We start from the raw sequence: 19972 nt of genomic DNA on the forward strand, positions 1-19972 counted from the left end.
TCACTTATTCATCTCGATTATCCATTTAGGATGTCATTAGCCGAAGCTAGTCAATCATTTACCGCGGTCATCCATTCGGATGCCATTAGCCGGAGCTAATCAATCATCTATCTCGGTCATCCCTTCGGATGCCATTAGTCGTAGTTAATCATTTGTTCATCTCGATTATCCACTTAGGATGTTATTAGCCGAAGCTAGTAATTTATGCATCTCGACTGTCCATTTAGGATGCCATTTACCGAAGCTATCATTTACCCCGGTCATCCATTCGAATGCCATTAGCCGAAGCTAATCAATCATTTGTTCCGGTCATCCCTTCGGATGCCATTAGCCGAAGCTAATCAATCGTTTGTTCTGGTCATCCCTTCGAATGCCATTAGCTGAAGCTAATCATTGTTTCATCAAACAATTCATGACAGTTAATGTTCAATGCAACACAACAATAAATCCCCCATAATACTCACACCACCATTTGTGGTAATTAACCATCAGTACAATACAACGGTAGGTCTTTCATAACACTTATACAATCATTCATCACCCCTACATTCAATAAAAATACAACAGTAGGTCATTGGTAATACATTCATCACAATTACATTCAATATAATAAAACAATAGATTCTTCATAATACTCATACAATCATTCATCACTATTACATTCGATAAGGATACAACAGTAGATCCTTTGTACTGCTCATATTACCATTCATTAGCAGCCCAAATTCATAATAGCCCCAAACAACATCTCATATTTGGTTTAGTATTCATCACAACTCAATAAGATGCTCACCTCAAATGGGTCATTTTAGAACTCTAACATTTTCACCATTGTTTCAACATTCATCAAGAACTTGTTCGACATTTCATAGTCGTTTCGACAATCATCAAGAATTTAATCAAACACTTCTTCGTCGTTTCCTCTTACAACAAGGATTTAAATAAAATATCATCACAAGCGAATCATTTCAAAACATAAACATCAAAATGGGAAAAAGGTGGAAACCACCTACCTGCTCCACTTGGGTCTGTCCCTGTCCTGGCGATGGTCCGATCCCGGCCACAACACCTAAGACACCAATGGCCACAATCAATTTATTTGCATCTTCAATTCACATTCATCACCACACTTATTTCAAGAGTTCATATGTTCACATTCAAGTGTTCCATATTTTACACCATCATACCATGAAATTGTTACTAGCATTTAAGCAATTTCTGCCTAGAAGGCCTACTGTAGAAATCGGCAGTGAAAACTGGTTCACTGCAGGCTGCCCAATTCGGCAGCGAAAACTGTTTCACTGTTGGCGCCACAATTTCGACAGCGAAAACTAGATTGCTGCAGCCAACAAATTTTGCGGCAGCGCATACTATTTCACTGCAGACAACTCAATTTCAGCAGCGAATGCTAATTCGCTGCAGACAACTCAGTTTCGGCAGCGAATCGCAAATTTGCAGCAGCCAACTCAAGTTCAACAGTGACTCTCAAATTCGCTGCGGACAACTTAGTTTCGGCAGCGAATCACAATTCCGCTGCAGACAACTCGACTTCGGCAGCAAATCACAAATTCGCTGCAGAACACTCAATTCGGCAACGAATGCTAATTCGCTGCAGACATCTCAGTTTCGGCAGCGAATCACAATTTCGATGCAGCACACACATTTCGACAGCGAATGCTAATTCACTACAGATATCTCAGTTTCGGCAGAGAATCACAATTTCGCTGCAGCAACTCATCTTCGGCAACAAATCACAAATTCGCTGCAGAACACACACATTTCGGCAGCGAATGCTAATTCGCTGCGGACAACTCAGTTTCGGCAGCGAATCACAATTTCGCTGCCCAACCCACATTTTGGCATGAACACACACTATACATGCTGTAACAACCCCAGCATATAAATTGTCACTAAGTTCCAGTAGAGCACACACCTTGAAACCATCAATTTCAGCATATAATCTTTCAATAAATTCAAGCAGAATACACACATTGAAACCATCAATTCCAGCATATACTCTTTCAATGAATTCTAGCAGCACACACACATTGAACCCATCAATTTCAGCATAAAATCTTTTGTTAAATATTCTGGAATTAGGTCTCCCCATCCAGCCCCGTTTTTGGCCCCCCTTTTAGCTTAGTTCTTTCCATAACAGTTGGAGTAGAGTTCCTAGGCCATGCATCCATAGTTTTCTTCTCCCTTTTGATTTCAAGACCTTAAGAACAGGTGGAGAAAGACATGGTCCATACCTCACGGATTTAGCATTTTTGGGAGGGGTTTGACAACATTTCTCCACTTCTACTCCCGATTGCTCCTTCCTCTTCCTCTCTTTCGGTTTTTCTCCTCCTCTTGTTAGTTTCCCACCGCTGTTAGGCCTCTACTTCCTTCATGTTCGCAGCTGTCCAGCCTCCTGTCAAGCTCTCCCTTCTTTCTCTCACGCCTAAGGAGGGTACTAGCAGCTGGGTTTTGGTCAAGTCCTTTCCTTGGAAAGGGAAAGAGGGAAGGGGACAAGCATCTCATTTTTGGGGAGAGGGAAGGGGATAAGAGCATGCAGCTCACTTTGGGGAGAGGGAAGGGAACAAGAGCATGCAGCTTGTTTTTGGGGAGGGTGTCCCCTACTCTCTCTCTCTCCTTGCTGCATTTATACCCCTCCTAAAAGCTAAAAAGAGGGGTGTTTGGATGTTGGACCAAGGCTGTCCTAATCCCCATTTTTAGGTTATCCTTGAACTGATTTCCATTCCCCTTCTCCCCACTAGGATAGGTCGGTCCCACACTAAATCCTATTTTTTTTTCTTTTGACGTCACTGCCGATTCTGAAATCGGCAGCCTCAACTATGTCGCTGCCGATTCAGAAATCGGCAGGCCTGAACTGTGTCGCTGCTGATTCTGAAATCGGCAGCCTCAAACTGTGTCGTTGCCGATTCAGGAATCGACAGCCTCAACTATGTCGCTGCCGATTCAGAAATTGGCAGGCCTGAACTGTGTCACTGCAGATTCTGAAATCGGCAGCCCGAAACTGCGTCGCTGTCGATTCAGAAATCGGCAGGCCTGAACTGTGTCACTGCCGATTCTGAAATCAGTAGCCCGAAACTGTGTCGCTGTCGATTCAGAAATCGGCAGGCAAACTGCTTCGCTGCCGATTTAGAAATCGGCACGCCTGAACTGCGTCGCTGCCGATTCAGAAATCGACAGCCAAACTGCTTCGCTGCCGATTCAAAAATCAGCAGGCCTGAACTGCGTCGCTGCCGATTCTGAAATCTGCAGCCCGAAACTGCGTCGCTGCCGATTCAGAAATCGGCAGCCAAACTGCATCGCTGCCGATTCAGACATCGGCAGGCCTGAACTGTGTCGCTGCCGATTCAGAAATCGGCAGCCCGAAACTGCGTCGCTGCCGATTCAGAAATCGACAGCCAAACTGCTTCGCTGTCGATTTCAGAAATCGGCAGCGATGGTGGAGTCATTCCGGTTCCACTTCTTGTTGTTTTGTTTTGTTTTGTTTTTATGGTTTTTACAACAACTACCTTAGCCACTGATTTAGGATAATGGACCACTTTTAGGAATCCTGCATCCAACTGCTTTTGTATTTCTATGAACCATTATGTCGATGTCCAATCCAGGCATGTTCATACAAGTCTAGGAAAATATATCTATATATTCTTTCTACAAGAAAATCAAACCCCCTCTCTCTTCAATCGTGATAAAGGTACCAATTTTCAATTATTTCTTATCCTGTTTAGCACCCAAATTTATTGCTTATAGTACTTAACTAATGGGTTTCCAAATTTTCTCGGCCTTTTCCACCAACCTAACAAACTTTTTTGTCCTTTTCTTCCCGGTCTTCATCACCCATTGCAATTATATTTTCAAACTTTAACCGATTATTCTTAGGTTTTGTGAATTGATGAAAGATTCACTTTCAGAACTCCTAAAAGCATAAGGTGTATTTGTGCAACTATGTATGTGAATGGAAAGACAAAAGGAAACAAAACACATTTCGAATACAGAAAAATGCATGATCTCATTAAAATAAAAGGTTTATTAAAATTAAATCTTATAATAACATGAGTCAAAATTGCCTTCAAGACTATAAACAAGTAGAAACCACAAAACATAACAAGACAACAACAAAACACAACCACACAAAATATTTCAGCAAACATGGTCAAACAAGGGCAATAACTTTTTGAACACAATAAGAACAAGCTCCATTTTCAAATTATGGTACACTTATCTATTAGGCAACTTCTTCACAAAGGCTTTTGTAGGGATTTCATCGATGGTGTACCCAGACAACTACAACAGCATCTTATCCTCCACTTCAAATTATACCTCATCAATATGTTCTTTCTCTTCACATTCTAAAGCAATGATATGGTCATTGTTAGATCTGATAACCTGATCAGGTTAAGGAAGATTGTAGAGTGACAGGATAAATTTTATAATTACAATATTTTTTAATCAATTTACATATCAACTGATTTTTTAAAAAAAAAATTATCTTGAAAGTACATCTTCCACATCAAATTGATGTATTTAAAAAAAATTATAATTTTTCATGAATGATTATTTTAAGATTTGAATTAAGAAAAAAAAACCTCTTTAGCAATTAAATCAACCTAATATTAAGAATAGCTTATATCCTTTAAGTCATACGTCCACATTATTATTATTACTATTATTATTATTATTATTATTATTATTATCACCACCACTATCAATTGAAATTATTATTATTAGTATTATTGACAAAACAAAAAAATCATAAACTTAATTTGAAAGATAAAATTGAAAGTAATAAAAACTTTGAGAAAAAAACAAAAAAAAAATAAGAAATTAAAAGAAGGACCAAATCGAAACATTGTATACATAAATTAGAAACCAAGAGTTAAATTTTTAAAAAATAAAAAACCTTTCACAAAAGGAAAAATAACCACAATACTAAAACCAAAATTAAAAAGACTAAATTTGAAATATCAATAATAATGAGGACTATTATGCTTTTCTGAAGGTAGGAGAGAGAAATAAAGGGAGAAAAAAAAAAGAGACATCAACAATAAACCGATCATATTTTGATTACACGCGCCACCAATTTTGAAAGTGGAGACAACAAGGCATCAAATAATACGGTGGAAGATCAATTTTTACCATTAGAAGTCATTACACGCGCCGTCCGAAGTATATAGCCGCTCTCACACACTGTCGTGTGTTGTGTACGCTCCGACAACTTTCTCAAAATAAAAAAAAAAACTATTTAAATATTAAAATACACCACTACCCTCTACCAAAAAATAATTTAAACTCAAATTTATTTATGAATTAAATTCAATTTCACGATTTTGTTCTAAATTAAAAAGCTTACACGCTACTTTGAATAGCCAACACACCCCTTTACACCCTAATTCATGTTTTAACATCTAAAAAAACCCGAGATAACAATGGATGCGCATATCCCTTTATCACTCTATCCAACTTATTTATTTATTTTGTCAGAAAGCCTACTCGACATCGTTTTAATCCTGCTTCCATAACCCATAAAGAAGAAGAAGAAGAAGAAGCAAACACACCTGACGTATCACATTTGGTCAAAAACAAGAAAGGGCATATTGAAATTTTGAAATGTAAATTGTGTAGGAGAGATTATTATTGAATCTTTAAAATCTCCACTCTTATCATAAACCTTCCTTCTCAACTACACCCTGTATCTGGTCTTTTCCTTTCGGTCCAGTTTATGCTAAACTCCAACTTGGTAATTGTTTCATTATCTTTTCAAACCATGTCAATTTTGGCTAATCTCTCTTTACCGATACTTCAGTTTAATCCCTTCTCTTATCTAGAGCATCTTTTGTTCAATCCTCAATGAATTGGAACAGTCAGGTCAGAAATGAGTGCAGCTGAAAAACTCATGGTAGCGGGGGAAGGAAGGCTCAGCCCTCAGAGTGGAGATGATGCCACCAAAATCAAGAGCTACATAGCAAATTCTTATTCATCTTTTTATCACAGCTAACACGTTTTCCTTTCACAAATTCAAATTGTAGCACAATATGATTTCTTTTGCGATCAAAAAAATAAATTTTCATGGACTACAATGACAAACATTACAGATTAAGAGCAACATATATTACAACTAAAACAATTCAGATTTAAACCAACAAAATACGAAGAGCAGAAGCTAGTTTGTTAGAACAACACAGATTACTACTACGAGACGGCAGCAAGTTGGCAACTGACCATTTTTAGAGCAATTCTCGGAAAAAATATCTGCTCATTCCATTGCAAATTCTGCAATCAAATGATTAGTGATAATCATCATCATCATCATCATCATCAACAATGTCGTCTTCTTCTTCATCGCCTTCTCCTCCTTGTTCCCCCTCCTCCACGTCATCATCAACAATAAAGGCCCCTAGTGTCTCATCATCTTCATTAGTTTTCCTTGCAGAAACTCTCTTTGTTTTTGTATCTTGACGTAGTTTGTCTCGTCCCTTTGATCTAGTTGAATATTTTGGTCTGTCAACCTTTATTATTTTTCCAACAACCTCATCGTCTTCACTCTCACCACTCCAATCATCACCATAATTATCATCATTCCCTCCAACTTTCTTCTTCCTCTTTCCCCTCCCATTTTTCTTTTTTCTCTCAAAACTCTCCCCACGCTCACTATCTTGCTCAGGTTCCTCAAGAAACCAATCCCAGCTCCTTGCATCTTTTATCCTTTGCTTAGGATAGCAATCCAATTCATGCCCAATCACAAGAAATCCAAATTCTGCACTTCCAATATAACAAACATGCTATCAAACATAAAACGCACATCATGAAAAGTCGGCAAGCAAATATATCAATATCTACACCTCAAAAAAAGAAAAAGAAAAGAACAAACCTTTAACAGGGTCAATCTTCGAAAGATCAAATCTTTCAGAATACCAATTTCCACTGTCACTCTCTTGCACCCTTCTTCCTCCAATTCTCCTTTTCAAACGGAACCGAACAGGGTTTTGACTTGAAATACAGAACCAATCACCAGCTGCTACCACACCCTTCTGCAACCTTCTAAATATCTTAACGTTTTCTTCACCACTTCGTACGCAAATTGGGTTCTTTCCTACAACTTGAAAGGAAACCGTTTGGTTGTCGTCGAGCTCAAATATAACGTGACGACGAGAAACCCTTCGGTCTTTCGTGTTAAAACCACAGCCTCTTCCAAAGACGGCCTTTGAACCTATTCCCACTTCAATTTTCGACCCCTCCTCTCCTTCTATCTCCATTTTTGTAATTGATATTTGAGAGAAGGGTCGAAGCCGACCCTGCCGTGCAATAATGTTGTGGTCTGGTCAAGGTTGAAACGACGTCGGTTCCGTTCTTAAGGGCAGAATGACACGTCGTGTCCTATGCTGTGTTTAGATCACTTATCGTTTTAGAAAGCGATTATTTTCATGAATGACACGCCGTACCAAACTGATAATAACGAACCGTCGTTTTCTGTAAGAGAAAACACACACGGAAGAGAAGCACACGTCGTTGCTCCGAAGAGCTGACCCTGAAACGACGTGTCTTATTAGATTGAGAACGAATCGTCGTTTCGTCATCCTCGTCAGCAAGAGCAGCGCCATTGAAGCAAGCAATCGCTCCGTATCTCTCCGATTCCTTTCCGGTAATTTACTTCCCTTTCCGGTTATTGAATCTGCGAACTTTCTTCAATCTAATAATTTACGTGATTGATTGTGGAATTGGTGAGCTTTTTTTTTTTTTTTTTTCCCAGCTTGTTAGACTTTACTAGGTCAGAGAAAACCTAATTACCTAATAAAATTAGGTTTTCAAAAGAAATATAATTAATTCGGGTTTTTTTTCCTGTCGAAGTAGTGAACTTTCTGCATGATTGTGTTTATGTTTCTTCTTATTATTCGCATATTTTTCTTTTTAATTATAAATCTGTTATTCGTGGTGGATTTTGCAGAGTAAAAATGGACCTTGAGTTGAAGAGAGTTCAAGAAGCAAGGCGTAATGATTGTAAAAAGGTTATGAACTATATAAATTCGGTGGATTTTACTAGTTTGGATGATAAAGAAATTCGTACAATGGTGATGATACGAGAATTAGGTAATGGGATTGTTAATCGTCAAACGAAACTGGTAAGGAAAGTTCTTCATTTGAAGCTCGATTTTTCGTTTCATTGTGTAGGCTAGTTCTCATTATGCACTCTGTTCTTGTGAATTTTACAGGCTACTGAAGATGATGTGTCTCGGGTCTTGAAGATCAGCATTGAGACTATGGTGAGTTTTCGTTTATTTATTAGGGCCGTAGTTGTGCATGGTAAAGACGAGGCTGGTGTTTACACCGTGTTCAGATTCGTCTAGTTTGAATTTGATTAGGTGGTAATTTACATTCATTACAAACTTTTGGGTAACAAATACTTCTTGGGCAACAATTTTTTGGTGAATGGTTACAACAAAAATTGTGCAGGTAGGGGAATGCAGAAAAATAGTTGATCAAATTAGTCTTACATCCTTTCACGACTTCAATGCACAAGAGAGGAAATCATTAACAAAGATTTCAGAAATTGCACGCTGGATTATTGCTAAACAAGGTTCTACAATGAATCGGCATAGGGATATTAATCAAGTGCTAGAAGGGGAAGATAAGCTAGCTGTTGGAATGATTGGATATGGTGAGATGGATATTGAATTTGGAGATAAAGAAGAGCTGGCCATTGGTGAACTCAGTGTCCTGCAAGACAACCACAGTGTTATGCAAGATAAAAACGAGGTGGCAGTTGGCCAGCACAATGACTTGCAGGATAGAGAGATCGCTATGCTAGATAAAGAAGGGCTGGTCATGGGTGATCAGGGTGACCTGCATGATAGACAAAGTCTTCTAGTAGATATAGAGGGTGTCGTCATTGGTGAGCACAGTGACCTGCTGAACAGACAAATTGTTATGGGAGATAAAGATGGTTTGGCTGTCGGTGAGCACAATGACCTTCAAGACAGGCTGATTTCCATGGGAGATGAGGAGGGTATGGGTGTTCGCAACCTGCAGGACAGAGAGATTATTATGGAAGATAAAGAGGGGCTGGTTGTTGGTGAGCACAGTGACATGCAAGATAAACATGTTGACATGGAACTGGGAGAACCAACTCGAGAGCCAATTTCCTGGCCTCTGAATGGGGAAATAACTCTAGATTGGATTTTAAATTTGATGGAAACCTTTAAATGGGCTTCGTGGAACAAGTCACTGTCAGAGTTTGCATCTATCATGCCACTCTTTGTGGTGGAGGAATTGATAACTAAAGCTTCATACATCCTATGCCAAGAACCTAATTGTGTAAAGATCCAATGCGACAATAATACCGAAGTGGTTGTAGTTGGTGATCTACGTGGGCAATATCTTGACCTGCTTAATATTTGGGATAGTGTTGGTTTACCCTCTGACAAGCAGCTTTTTGTGTTTAATGGAAACTACATCGATAGGGGCAAATCAAGCTTGGAATTGTTTCTTGTTTTGTTGGCTTGGAAGGTAATTTCAGATCATTGTATATTTCTTGTACTTATTGTGCTGAATCTATTCAAAATTTACTTGACGGAAATGGTCTAAAAGTTAGCTGTATACACTCCAATTTTCAAATCACAGTGATTCGAGACTAAGGTCCACTGTGATTCAGTTCCCATCAACATTTCTCTTATACGTTAGATATCAGAGAGGTAATTAGCATGGTAATGTGCTTATCTAATTGCTTCCTTTTGTTACTTGGTAAGTTATTACATGGACAGTTTTTGGAAATACATTTTTCCTTGCGTGCCTCATTTGTTAATTACCTGAGTTTTTTTTTTCCCTGTAAAATAAATGATGGGAAAATGTGTTCACTTACATTTTTATGATGAATGCAATCACTTCTTTCGTACATTGAAGGTTAAGTGGTTTTGTTTGCATTTTCATTGCTTTCCTTTTCAATGTTTAGGCCTTCTTGCCTCATAGGATTTATTTGCTGCGTGGAAATCATGAGTCAAGTGATATCTCCGAAATATGTGGTTTTCTAAAGGAGGTAAATCGCAAATTTCCTGAACATGGCCAAACTGTCTACCGAAAATGTTTGAAAGTTTTTGCAGAACTTCCTCTGGCCTCAATAATAGCAGATTGTGTTTATACAACCCATGGAGGGCTTTTCCGGAGTGAAGGAATTACTTCATCACAAAGTTTTGGAGAAAATGAATTGCAGAACGGCAATGGAAACAAAAGTGGAAATAAAAAACAAAAGATGACTACCACTTTATCTTTGGGTTCTTTGGATGAGTTACATCAAGTAAGCAGATTCGTTCATGATCTGTCAGCAAAAGATGCTATTTTGACTGATGTTTTATGGTCAGATCCAACAACAGAATCTGGTCTTACGGAAAACAATAGAGGCGATGCAGGTCTTCTTTGGGGTCCTGATTGCACAGAGGCCTTTTTAGAACATTCCAAGTTAAAGGTAAAAGAATTTTTTTCTCTCTATCAATATGAGCCAAGGGATGTCTTTTTCTTCTCAGAGACAAAAATCTCCTCACTTCTGTCTTTCCATGTCTTTTCCTGCTAAATTCCACTAAGAGGCAAGATCCTTTTAATCTGAAAGATACTCTGATAGGGCATTCTTAGTGAAATCCTCAGTTTGCCGCTAGAACCCTGCTTTTTGGCTTATCTTTTTCAGAAATAACTAATCTGAGTTCATATTAATATATGAGATGGTTTTGCTGCCTCAAGGAACTTAATAGTCTCAATCTGGCATACAATCGGTTCCTGGGTTTCACTTCTCAGCATTTTCTAGCAGTCTCCTTGACGAAACCTGCCATTGACCACCTGTAAATGCTTCAAGTCCTTAACTATCAATGTGCCTATGCTTTCATCAGTGTCTGTCAGTCTATTTAATGCTTCCAGTATTAGAATAAAAGAAGTTAAAGATGAAACAGGGTCTCCTTTTGAGAACTTCCTAGAGCTACTAAAGAAACCCTTTATGATGGATTCATACACCAAATAGGAAACCCGGCTATATTCAAGATCCAACCTTTACCTTTATGTACTAAACCATGCATATCATTTACACAAGCTATCATGATCTTACAACTTCACAAGTTTGCAAGTATTTCAAGTGTTTACTTCATCACATCTGAGTCTGATATTTGCCAACAATCTGACAAACCTTTTCTGTATGCTCCAACAAAGTAGGTCAAATTTCAGCCTTTAATTTTCCCCCCTTCCTCTGTTTTTCTGTCTGTCTATAAAAGTCATATAAGTTGAGGTGTCAAGACTGGATGTGATTTCTTGGTCCTACAACAGGTGATTATAAGGTCACATGAAGGCCCTGACTCGATAGCTTGTCAGAAAGGTTTCAAAAACATGTTGGAGGGCTACAGCACAGATCATGAAGTAGAATCAGGGAAGCTATATACCCTATTCAGTGCCCCTGATTACCCACAGGTTTATATTAGTTTCTGTACCTCACTTTTTTTCACGTTTCTTCTTTTTTGGGTGAAAGTTCAAATTTATTGAGGGTATCCAGGTTGCTTAGACCTTCAGATCATATAATCCCTTTTATCATACTTTATTGTGAGATCAAGTCATCCGTATGTTTTTATCAATGAGAAATTTTGTATGCAAGTACCATCATTGAGTGGAGCATGTGGGAGTAAAAAATGCAGCAGGCACCAAGCTGGTTTCTTTTAGATTATTTAGTAACCTTGTATACTTGTTAAAACATTCTTATGTCTAAAGCCTTGGAAAGAAAGGAAACTTGAAAGCTTTTTCGTCCTTAAGTATGACCCCGAAACCAAGAGCAGAGCTTGGATCTGTGATGCTATGGAATTTCTTAGATGAATATTGTATACTATAACAGTCAAAAGGAATTTGCTAAAGCTAATAGCCCATTGGCTTTGGCTGTGATGAAATTCTATAATGAATTATGAATCAAATGTATCTGTTGTGCATACTTTTGGATTCTTTACGTTCTAAAATTTGAAGATGCTGTATTTCTAGGTTGGTCTGTTCGTGCTTGTCTTTCTTGTGGGTTTGTAACTCTGCTTATCAGATTTCTTTTTCCTTTCATATATCCTACTGATGGACTTTCTCGAAGTAAATGTTTATCAATCTGCATCTCTTTAAAAGAAATGAGTCTAATACACTCCTTACAGTTTACCTTTAGCTATGGTTTAAGTGGATAACGGAGAATTTGCAGTTAATATTTATGCGAGACAAAATTCTCATATTTTTTCCTCTGTAATGTTTTTTTCCTCCCGAATGTATATTGGCTAATACAGAAGTTATACCTTACTTTTAGCCATGGTTGGTGTATTATGCAGCATACAAGCAAAGATTATAAAAGTAAAGGAGCATATGCTATTCTGAAGCCTCCTAATTTCGATACCCCTGAGTTTGTGTCATTTGAAGCCAGAAAAAGACACGAGGTATGGATCTGGCAAGGACAAAATGGATACAGGTGTCTGAAAGAATTATGTTTTTGCATGTTGCATTAACCTTTCATATTAGTGTGCGACTTGTCCAGCACATGTGCATTGGCTTCTGGGTACCTTTAAATTTTTTGTTTCTGTTTTCTTGATTTGCTCGGGTAAAAACAGATGGTTTGAATGAATTGTTTCATTCTATTTTTCGCAATTTGCTCTTATGCGCTTATTAAACTTTTCATTAAATCCCCATGATTGAAAATCCTTGAAAGTAAAGGCTCTTGTTTTGCTTCCATGAACACTGTCTACAGGCATCAATCAAAGCCATCTCTTTTGGTCAACAATCAGATTCTGCTGCCACAAGCTCTGGAACTTACATTGGGGCTTCAGGGATCTCTACTTCCCCATCTTGGATTATTTCGTTGGCAGATGATGTGGGCACACCAGCACAGATTTCAGAGGCTTCCAAGGTGGAAAGATCACCTCTCCCTTCAGACTTACAGGTAACTGCATTTGTGGGGTTTATTCATTTAGCGTTTGAGATTGTGGTAGTGGTTGCTTTTCAAAGTGTTTTTTACTTGGAAATGCATCAAAATAATATATTTTTTATTTTTTAAAATTAATTTTTGACTTTAGCACATCAAAACAATCCAAAATCATAAAAAAAATGTTAATTTGAAGGGGGAAAAAATATAAATAAGTGTGTTTGTTTTTGTGTTCAAAAGGCACTTTTAAAAATTTTTGAATTTTTTTTCTTTGTTTCAAATTAAATTTTTTTAATGATTTTGGATTGTTTTGATGTGTTAATATCAAAAATAAATTTTAAAAAAATAAAAAAAATATTATTTTGATGTATTTCTAAGCGAAAAACATTTTAAAAAATAACCGCTACCACAATTCCAAACACTACTAGATGTATTCAGAGTTGTAGTCTAAAGCAAAGGTTTTGATAGTGCAGGAACCTCACAAGTCTAATTACGAGTACCTTTTAAATCTCATTGGTAGCTTGAAGAAAGAAATTAAAAAGAAGGTGAGACACTTGATTATCCCTCTCATATTGTAGTCATTCTGAAGACTGACAAGAGATTATTTTAAATAGGATGATGAACTTGATGATTATAAGCGCAAATACATTTTGCAAAGCCCTTCTCCTGCCAAGTGAGGAGTACTTGGAGCTGGTTTCTCAGTGCAGCTATTTTGGTTTGGATCTTTGGGAGCTGAGGGTAAAGTGCGCAGGTTGAGGGAGCCAAAATAGTCTCTTCAATCCTGAGCTAAGCAATGAAGAGAGTTCAAGGCAAGGATGGTGCTTGTGAAACTGGAGGGTGCCATGATAAGATGCGATGCATTGACAGTTTCCCGCCTCCCAAAATCCTCAAATCGATGAATGATAATCTTATAGTTTAGGGTAATATTTGTGAAGATATTAACTTATATATCTTTCTACTGTAGTTCAGACTCCAGACTCGATGGATGAACAGCCAAATGAATCCAAGTTTATCAGAGTTGAAGGTATCACTTTATATCTTTGATTAATCAAAGTATATTTGAATGCAGGTATGACTTGTGTGATATCTCTAAATATGAGGTATCCAATTGGTTTGGCAATAATAATTTTCCATCGCTAACTAGGTAAGGTAATGTTATCATGTTGAAGTAAACCGGATATCGCCTCTGTATAAAGCAAAGCATGCATCTCTTGTTAAAATTTCTGCAATTTTACACAAATTCCATTATAAGGTAGATCAAGAAGGTACTCTATTCAGGGAGTTGCATGCTTTAGAGAAACAAAATTCTATTTGGATCGGATGGATCATTTTCACCACATGGAAACTGTATTGAAAAAGACTAGAAAGGTGTGTGAAGATAAATGCTTCATGAGCAGAATCAGAAGGGAGGTCTCAATTTCTAATCAATAGTCTACCTATCATACTACTTATGTAATACGAATTACTTTACAATATGCTTATCCAAATGTGGTGAATAGTCGGCCATAGTAAGTTAGAAATTTGTTTTAAAATGAACAAATTTGAGGAGAAATTATAAGTGGGTTCCTAACAACTTACAACTTTATTAAAAATATATATTTTTTAACAAAAAATTAAAACAAATTATAAATAAATGAGAAATTAATTTTAAAAAACTCTTAGTTGATATTTTTTTTAACCTAAAACTCTTTATTTCACATTAAGAAAATACAAAATTTTCTTATATCTTATATAATACAAAGTTGAAAATTTAAATGGACATGTAGAACAAGATAAATTAAGAGAAGCCAAGCTTGGGTTTGCTCTAAAATAGGATTTTAGCTAATAATTTTTTTTTACCAGCCTATTTTGAGCATGTTATAAAAAAATTATTTAGTTCAAAAATAATTATTTTTACCAGCACATTTTGTTTAATCAATCCATGAATGAACGATCTAAATGGTAACTTCATACTACTTGAACAATTTTATTTTCTAAATAAAAATATTTGGCTTAATTGACAAGATTTATCAAGTTTTTTATTTGTTTATCACAAATTATTAAGATAGAACGAAAGGAATTAATTATGAATCAATTATGATTTCAAAAATTAGTATAAAAAGACGATAAAAGGGGAGATGTTATGCATACATTGTAATAGTTATTTTACCTTTTTCTCTGATGATGTTTTTTTTTTTCTCTAGTTTGCTTAGCTTTTTTTACTCTTTTTTTTTTAGAGTTTAGCTTTTAGTCCGCTCTAGATAAATTTTGAGTTATTTTATTTTTTGGTTTGTAGACTTTTAAAGAAAATATATCTTTTAAATGTTTAATTAATAAAATTCAGAGAAATTATTTATAACAAGATTATTTACATCAATTTACAAGCATTTTAATTTTAAAGAAAAAGGCGTTTAATTCTTAACAATAACATAAACTAAATAGAAAATTAAGAGCTCCCAGCAGCTCGGGATCAAGTATTTATATTTCAATGTTACGATTTACTTGATAATTATTTATTTATTTATTAACAAATATAATTGAGTTCTCTTATTCTTGTGGTTCGAGGAAGTGCATCTTTTAAAAGTGTAGTATTTGAAATACCGAGAGACTTTTTTGCAACAACAAAATCTTTGAGAACGCCTGCCAATTCTTTTTTCTACCGTAAGAAAATTTTCTTGTAAATTATTGTGGATTGTTACAGTATTTTTTTTATAAGGTTTTTTTTTCTGTTTTGTTATATTTTTTTTTAAAATTATCTTTATCAATTTTAATTTTTAAATATTATGTTGGTTAAGAATTACAATTACAAGTAAATACAAGTTTTTCCTCACAAAACACTATGGATTGATACAATTTGTTCTCACATGGTTTTTTTTTCCAGTTTCTTTTGTGTTTTCTTTTTTTATAATTTTTTTTTAGACGATTTTATTTTTTTTAATATTGAGTTGGTTAGAATTTAACTTTATAATAAAACTTAATCATGTGAGGAAAACACTGTAGCTTTCCTCACAAAACATTATTGAGAATTACAATTATAAGTCATTACAAATAAGGCTAAATCATGTGGGGAAGTACTGTAACTTTCATCACAAAACACTGTGAATTGCTACAGTGTTTCCAACATGATTTTTTTTCTTTCTTTTGTTTTTTTTTCTAAAATTGTCTCTGTCGATTTGATTTTTTTAATATTGAGCTGATTAAGAATTTAGTTTTGTAATTTTTTTCTTTAAAAAACTGTGAATTGTTGCAGTATTTTTCCATGTGATTTTTTTATGATTTTTTCCAAAATTATCTGTACATTTTTTTTTAATATTGATTTTTTCCATGTCCATTTTCTTCTCTTTATTTTTCTAGTTTTTCGACCTTTTTATTTACTTTTTTTGAAAAAAAAATATTTTTTTATTTTTTACACTTTGAATATTTATCACTCTACACTGTACCTATTTATATCATTCTATCTTTATTATTTTGTAATTTTTTATAATTTTTTACTTTACACTTTTTTTTTAGAAATTAATATACAAAGACCAATGAAATGATGTTTCAATATAGCAATTGTAATATTGGTCTAGTATTTTGTTACGTTAAAAATTAACTTGAGATCCTACATATTTTTATTAAGTTATATGATTTTTACTATATTTTATTATATGTAAGCATTGACTTTTTGATTCATTGTTATATTTTTTACTAAATGTCAAAAACTGTGTTAATAAACCTATATTTTAATTATTTTGTGTTAGAAAAAAAAATTATTTGACTTGCAACGAAGCAAGTTGAGTAGACACGTTAACATTTTGTTTTTTTTTTAATTTATTAGTATAGATGGTTCTCGATATATTTAATTAAATTCATGCATAAACCTTTTGATTTATAATTAGATTTAAAAAAACATATAATTAAAAAGCTAGCATATTAATTTTTTTTTTTTAAGAAATTTACCCAACTCGTGGGTCAAATAATTAGTACAAACTAGATTGCTTCTTTTTGGTCCTTTCAACTTTCAATTTCTAGCTAAAGCTAGAATATTTATGGATCGGTAACCAATAAATTCATGTGGTATTTTTATTCTATTTTTACATGAAAAGATAAAATAAAATTGAAATAAATAACATAAAAAAATAAATGAGTCTTCATATATTTCTTGACCAATGAAAAATTGACAGTTAGGATGAGATATTCAAGATATCATGTCATAAATACAAGATCCCATCAATAAAGATTAACCAATAAAATTATGTCATGTAATATTGGAAAAGGACCTGAGAGCTCCTACAAATTTCTATAAATAGAGGGGCCTCAAACTAAAGAAAAAAGAGAGAATTTAGGGGGATACAAATTTTCTTCAAGACAAGCTCTTCGAGCAAGGAAGCTCTCTCTTCAAGCAAGGAAGCTATCTCAAAAGTTCTCAAGCCTTCTTCATCCATGCATGAAGTCTACAAAGAACAAAGTTTTATTGGATCAAGCCTAAACGCTCATAAGAGTTATTCAAACAATACTTTGAAGACAAATCAAAAGTACTCTTCAAAGCATCAAATCATCAAATCTTGCTTCACAATACATGACACGACCAAAAGATTGATGTCTTCTCCCAAGTGCAGGAGTGTCGAAGTAATAAATAACCCGGCAAGACCGGGGTCGAACCACAGGGAGGTTAATTGTATAAATTATAAGCAACAATAATACTACAACAATAGTAACAACAACAACAATAATAATAGTAGTAGTAGTAGTAATAATAACACCAATAATATTATTAATAATGATAATAATAAAGATGAAGAAGAAGAAGTTGATGAGAACTTTGAGATGAAAGATTAACGTAAGGATTAAACAATGATAACAACAAATGTCAAGGTTAGAGGATCCACTAATGGTACATCAAACAAGTATAGTATAAACTCTTATTATTCAACTGGAAACCACACACAAAGGAGGTTCCAATCGGATTATAAATTGTTAACATGATTACATTAGTTATCTTATTCGAACAATGCTAATACTTGTAAATGTTGTCAGGCATTCATGATTATAACTTATGTTAACAACAAATCAAGTTCCTTTCATAGCTCAGGTGTCGGTTATACCATACAGTATGGGCTATGAAAGTGCCAAGTATTTGTTGTACCAAGTGTTATACAACATAAATCTAGATAAACCATTTAACAAGCAAAGTATTAAAAGTGAACAAGATAACAAATATAAAGCATGTTAGTATCCAACATTAAGGTCCATGTTAAGTTTATATTATACTTATTCTTACACCATTAGTGTACCCTTTTCACCTTGACATAATTAATTTAGCTAGATATAATGAAAGAAAGAAACATAAATAAACAAGGAAAGGAAATGAAAAGCATAAGCAAGAGATTAATATAAGCAAAACTTAAGCATTACAAAATATAAAGAGAGAAAGCAATAGCATGATCTTGATCTGAAAACCAAGATGCCTAAATACATGGCAAATGCCTCCTTTTATAGGCCAAAATTCAGAACTATTGATTTGTTGACTAATTGATGAGTGGGTGGCCACATCTTGACTTGGTGACAATTCTTATCTTCTTGTCTGCCAAAAACATCATTGATGATGTCATAATTTGAACAAACTTGAATCATGAAAGTTCTAGGAAATTGTCTCATCTTTCCAGGGTAAAAATTTGAGATCATTTGGACTTCTAGAACTTGAGATATGGGCTGAACACTGAACAGTGTCTGGGCTGCAGGACAGATTCGGACTTCTTCGTTGTTGCTACAATTTGGACTTGAAAACGGTCTTGTTAAATCTTGGGCTCCACATGAAAGTTGTAGGCCTATGTCTTATCTTTCTATCCATATAAAATGGACCTAAATCCAAGATCTAGAGCTCCAGATATGACCCAATTACCGAACAGTGTTCCAGTTTGGACTGCACCAGCATCTCTTTTCTAACTTTGGCCATCTCTTTGTCCTTTCAATTTCAGTACTTCAACTCATCAATCAATTCTTTCATTTATGTGATAGGCCTGCATTTAAGATGAAAATTTACCATAAATTAAAGGTATCTTATATATCTTATTATAAAACATGCTTTAGTTAAGGAGTTATTGATACTTCAAGTGCAAAATGATGATATAAAACCTTGATAAAAATGCACTTTTAAGTCCTAATCACACCCCCCAACCAGCTTATTACTAGTCCCTAGTAATTAAAGCGTTAAAATAGAAAAACAATTTGCAAATTCCACAAAGCAAGGCATTCATCATTCAACTTCCATTAATCTATCCAGATAAACAAACTCTCATTAAATTTTATATATCTGCTCAATATCTCTTAAACAAAATATTAATAAACCTTCCTTGTTATGTGCTCAATGTATGAAACATAGATGATGGGGCTTTTATTGGAAGAAAACAATATTTTGTTCTAATGTTTAAGGTTAACTTCCTTGAGTTGGGATTATTTTATTTTATTTTACTCTCTCTTTTTTTTTAATATCTATACATATAACTTAAAACACAATGCATCTTTAACCCATGTAACGAGCTTTCGGCTAATGACTCCCAGACCAGTTGATCTTAGGGCATTAGGTGTTGAGACACCCCTACGAGCTTAATAACTCGGGTTGCAGATACTGATACGTAGATAGTGCAATGTTTGATTCCCTTAAGCTTTTCTCCTTAACCCATGTAACAAGCTTTAGGCCAATAGCTCCCAAGTTAGTTGACTTTAGGGTATTAGGTGTTAAAACACCCCTTCGGGCTTAATTGCTTAGGTTAGGGAGGCTACGAAACCAAACTTATCTACGTTTTTATTATCATCATTTTTTTTTCTCTTTTTTTTTGTTTTTTTTGGAAATTATAGACTATCTCTATCCCTTAGTTGTTACCTTTAACAAAAGAACATAAATAATGTAATAATCCAATGTGCAACCCACAATCATATGTTAAAGTGTGTGTGTGAAAATGAAGGTTTAAGAATATTTGTTAAATGAGTATATGAGCAGAACCAAGTGATAACAATGCGAGAGTTTGTAAACCTGAATATTTCAAGAAGTATTCTAATAGGCCTTGTTATGAATATTGCAAATAACCATTAGAAAAT

General features: G+C 34.9%; 2 protein-coding genes and 1 pseudogene across 4 annotated transcripts; 2 read left to right on the forward strand and 1 right to left on the reverse strand.

Moving 5' to 3' along the window:
* Positions 1–19972, forward strand: part of LOC133681228 (uncharacterized) — a 109779-nt pseudogene that overhangs the window by 41847 nt on the left and 47960 nt on the right.
* LOC133670471 (uncharacterized) lies at positions 6099–7309 on the reverse strand. Its single transcript, XM_062090977.1, has 2 exons — positions 6881–7309; positions 6099–6766 (listed from the first exon to the last, which is right to left on the reverse strand). The coding sequence occupies exons 1-2, from the start codon at positions 7263–7265 to the stop codon at positions 6297–6299; spliced, it is 855 nt and encodes a 284-aa protein (XP_061946961.1). The 5' UTR covers positions 7266–7309; the 3' UTR covers positions 6099–6296.
* LOC133670451 (serine/threonine-protein phosphatase 7 inactive homolog) lies at positions 7466–13981 on the forward strand. Of its 3 annotated transcripts, none has more exons than XM_062090966.1 (10): positions 7466–7651; positions 7955–8129; positions 8220–8270; positions 8461–9513; positions 9956–10465; positions 11308–11448; positions 12327–12431; positions 12740–12931; positions 13382–13458; positions 13528–13981. In XM_062090966.1, exons 2-9 carry the CDS (start codon positions 7962–7964, stop codon positions 13418–13420), a joined length of 2259 nt encoding a protein of 752 aa, XP_061946950.1. In that variant the 5' UTR covers positions 7466–7651; positions 7955–7961; the 3' UTR covers positions 13421–13458; positions 13528–13981. The 3 variants fall into 3 exon arrangements, with proteins under 3 accessions (XP_061946950.1, XP_061946935.1, XP_061946941.1); XM_062090951.1 differs by having other exon boundaries at positions 7468–7651; positions 13387–13458; XM_062090957.1 differs by having other exon boundaries at positions 7636–7730; positions 13387–13458.

The sequence above is a fragment of the Populus nigra genome, chromosome 1 (assembly GCF_951802175.1).
Source record: "Populus nigra chromosome 1, ddPopNigr1.1, whole genome shotgun sequence".
Lineage (NCBI taxonomy): Eukaryota > Viridiplantae > Streptophyta > Magnoliopsida > Malpighiales > Salicaceae > Populus > Populus nigra.

Coding starts and splice junctions, on each gene's coding strand:
- LOC133670451 (XM_062090951.1), top strand. CDS start 7,962: ATGGACCTTGAGTTGAAGAGAGTTCAAGAAGCAAGGCGTAATGATTGT. Junction 11,449..12,326: donor GTGCCCCTGATTACCCACAG/GTTTATATTAGT, acceptor TGTATTATGCAG/CATACAAGCAAAGATTATAA. Junction 13,459..13,527: donor AGAAAGAAATTAAAAAGAAG/GTGAGACACTTG, acceptor TATTTTAAATAG/GATGATGAACTTGATGATTA.
- LOC133670471 (XM_062090977.1), bottom strand. CDS start 7,265: ATGGAGATAGAAGGAGAGGAGGGGTCGAAAATTGAAGTGGGAATAGGT. Junction 6,767..6,880: donor GAAGATTGACCCTGTTAAAG/GTTTGTTCTTTT, acceptor TTGGAAGTGCAG/AATTTGGATTTCTTGTGATT.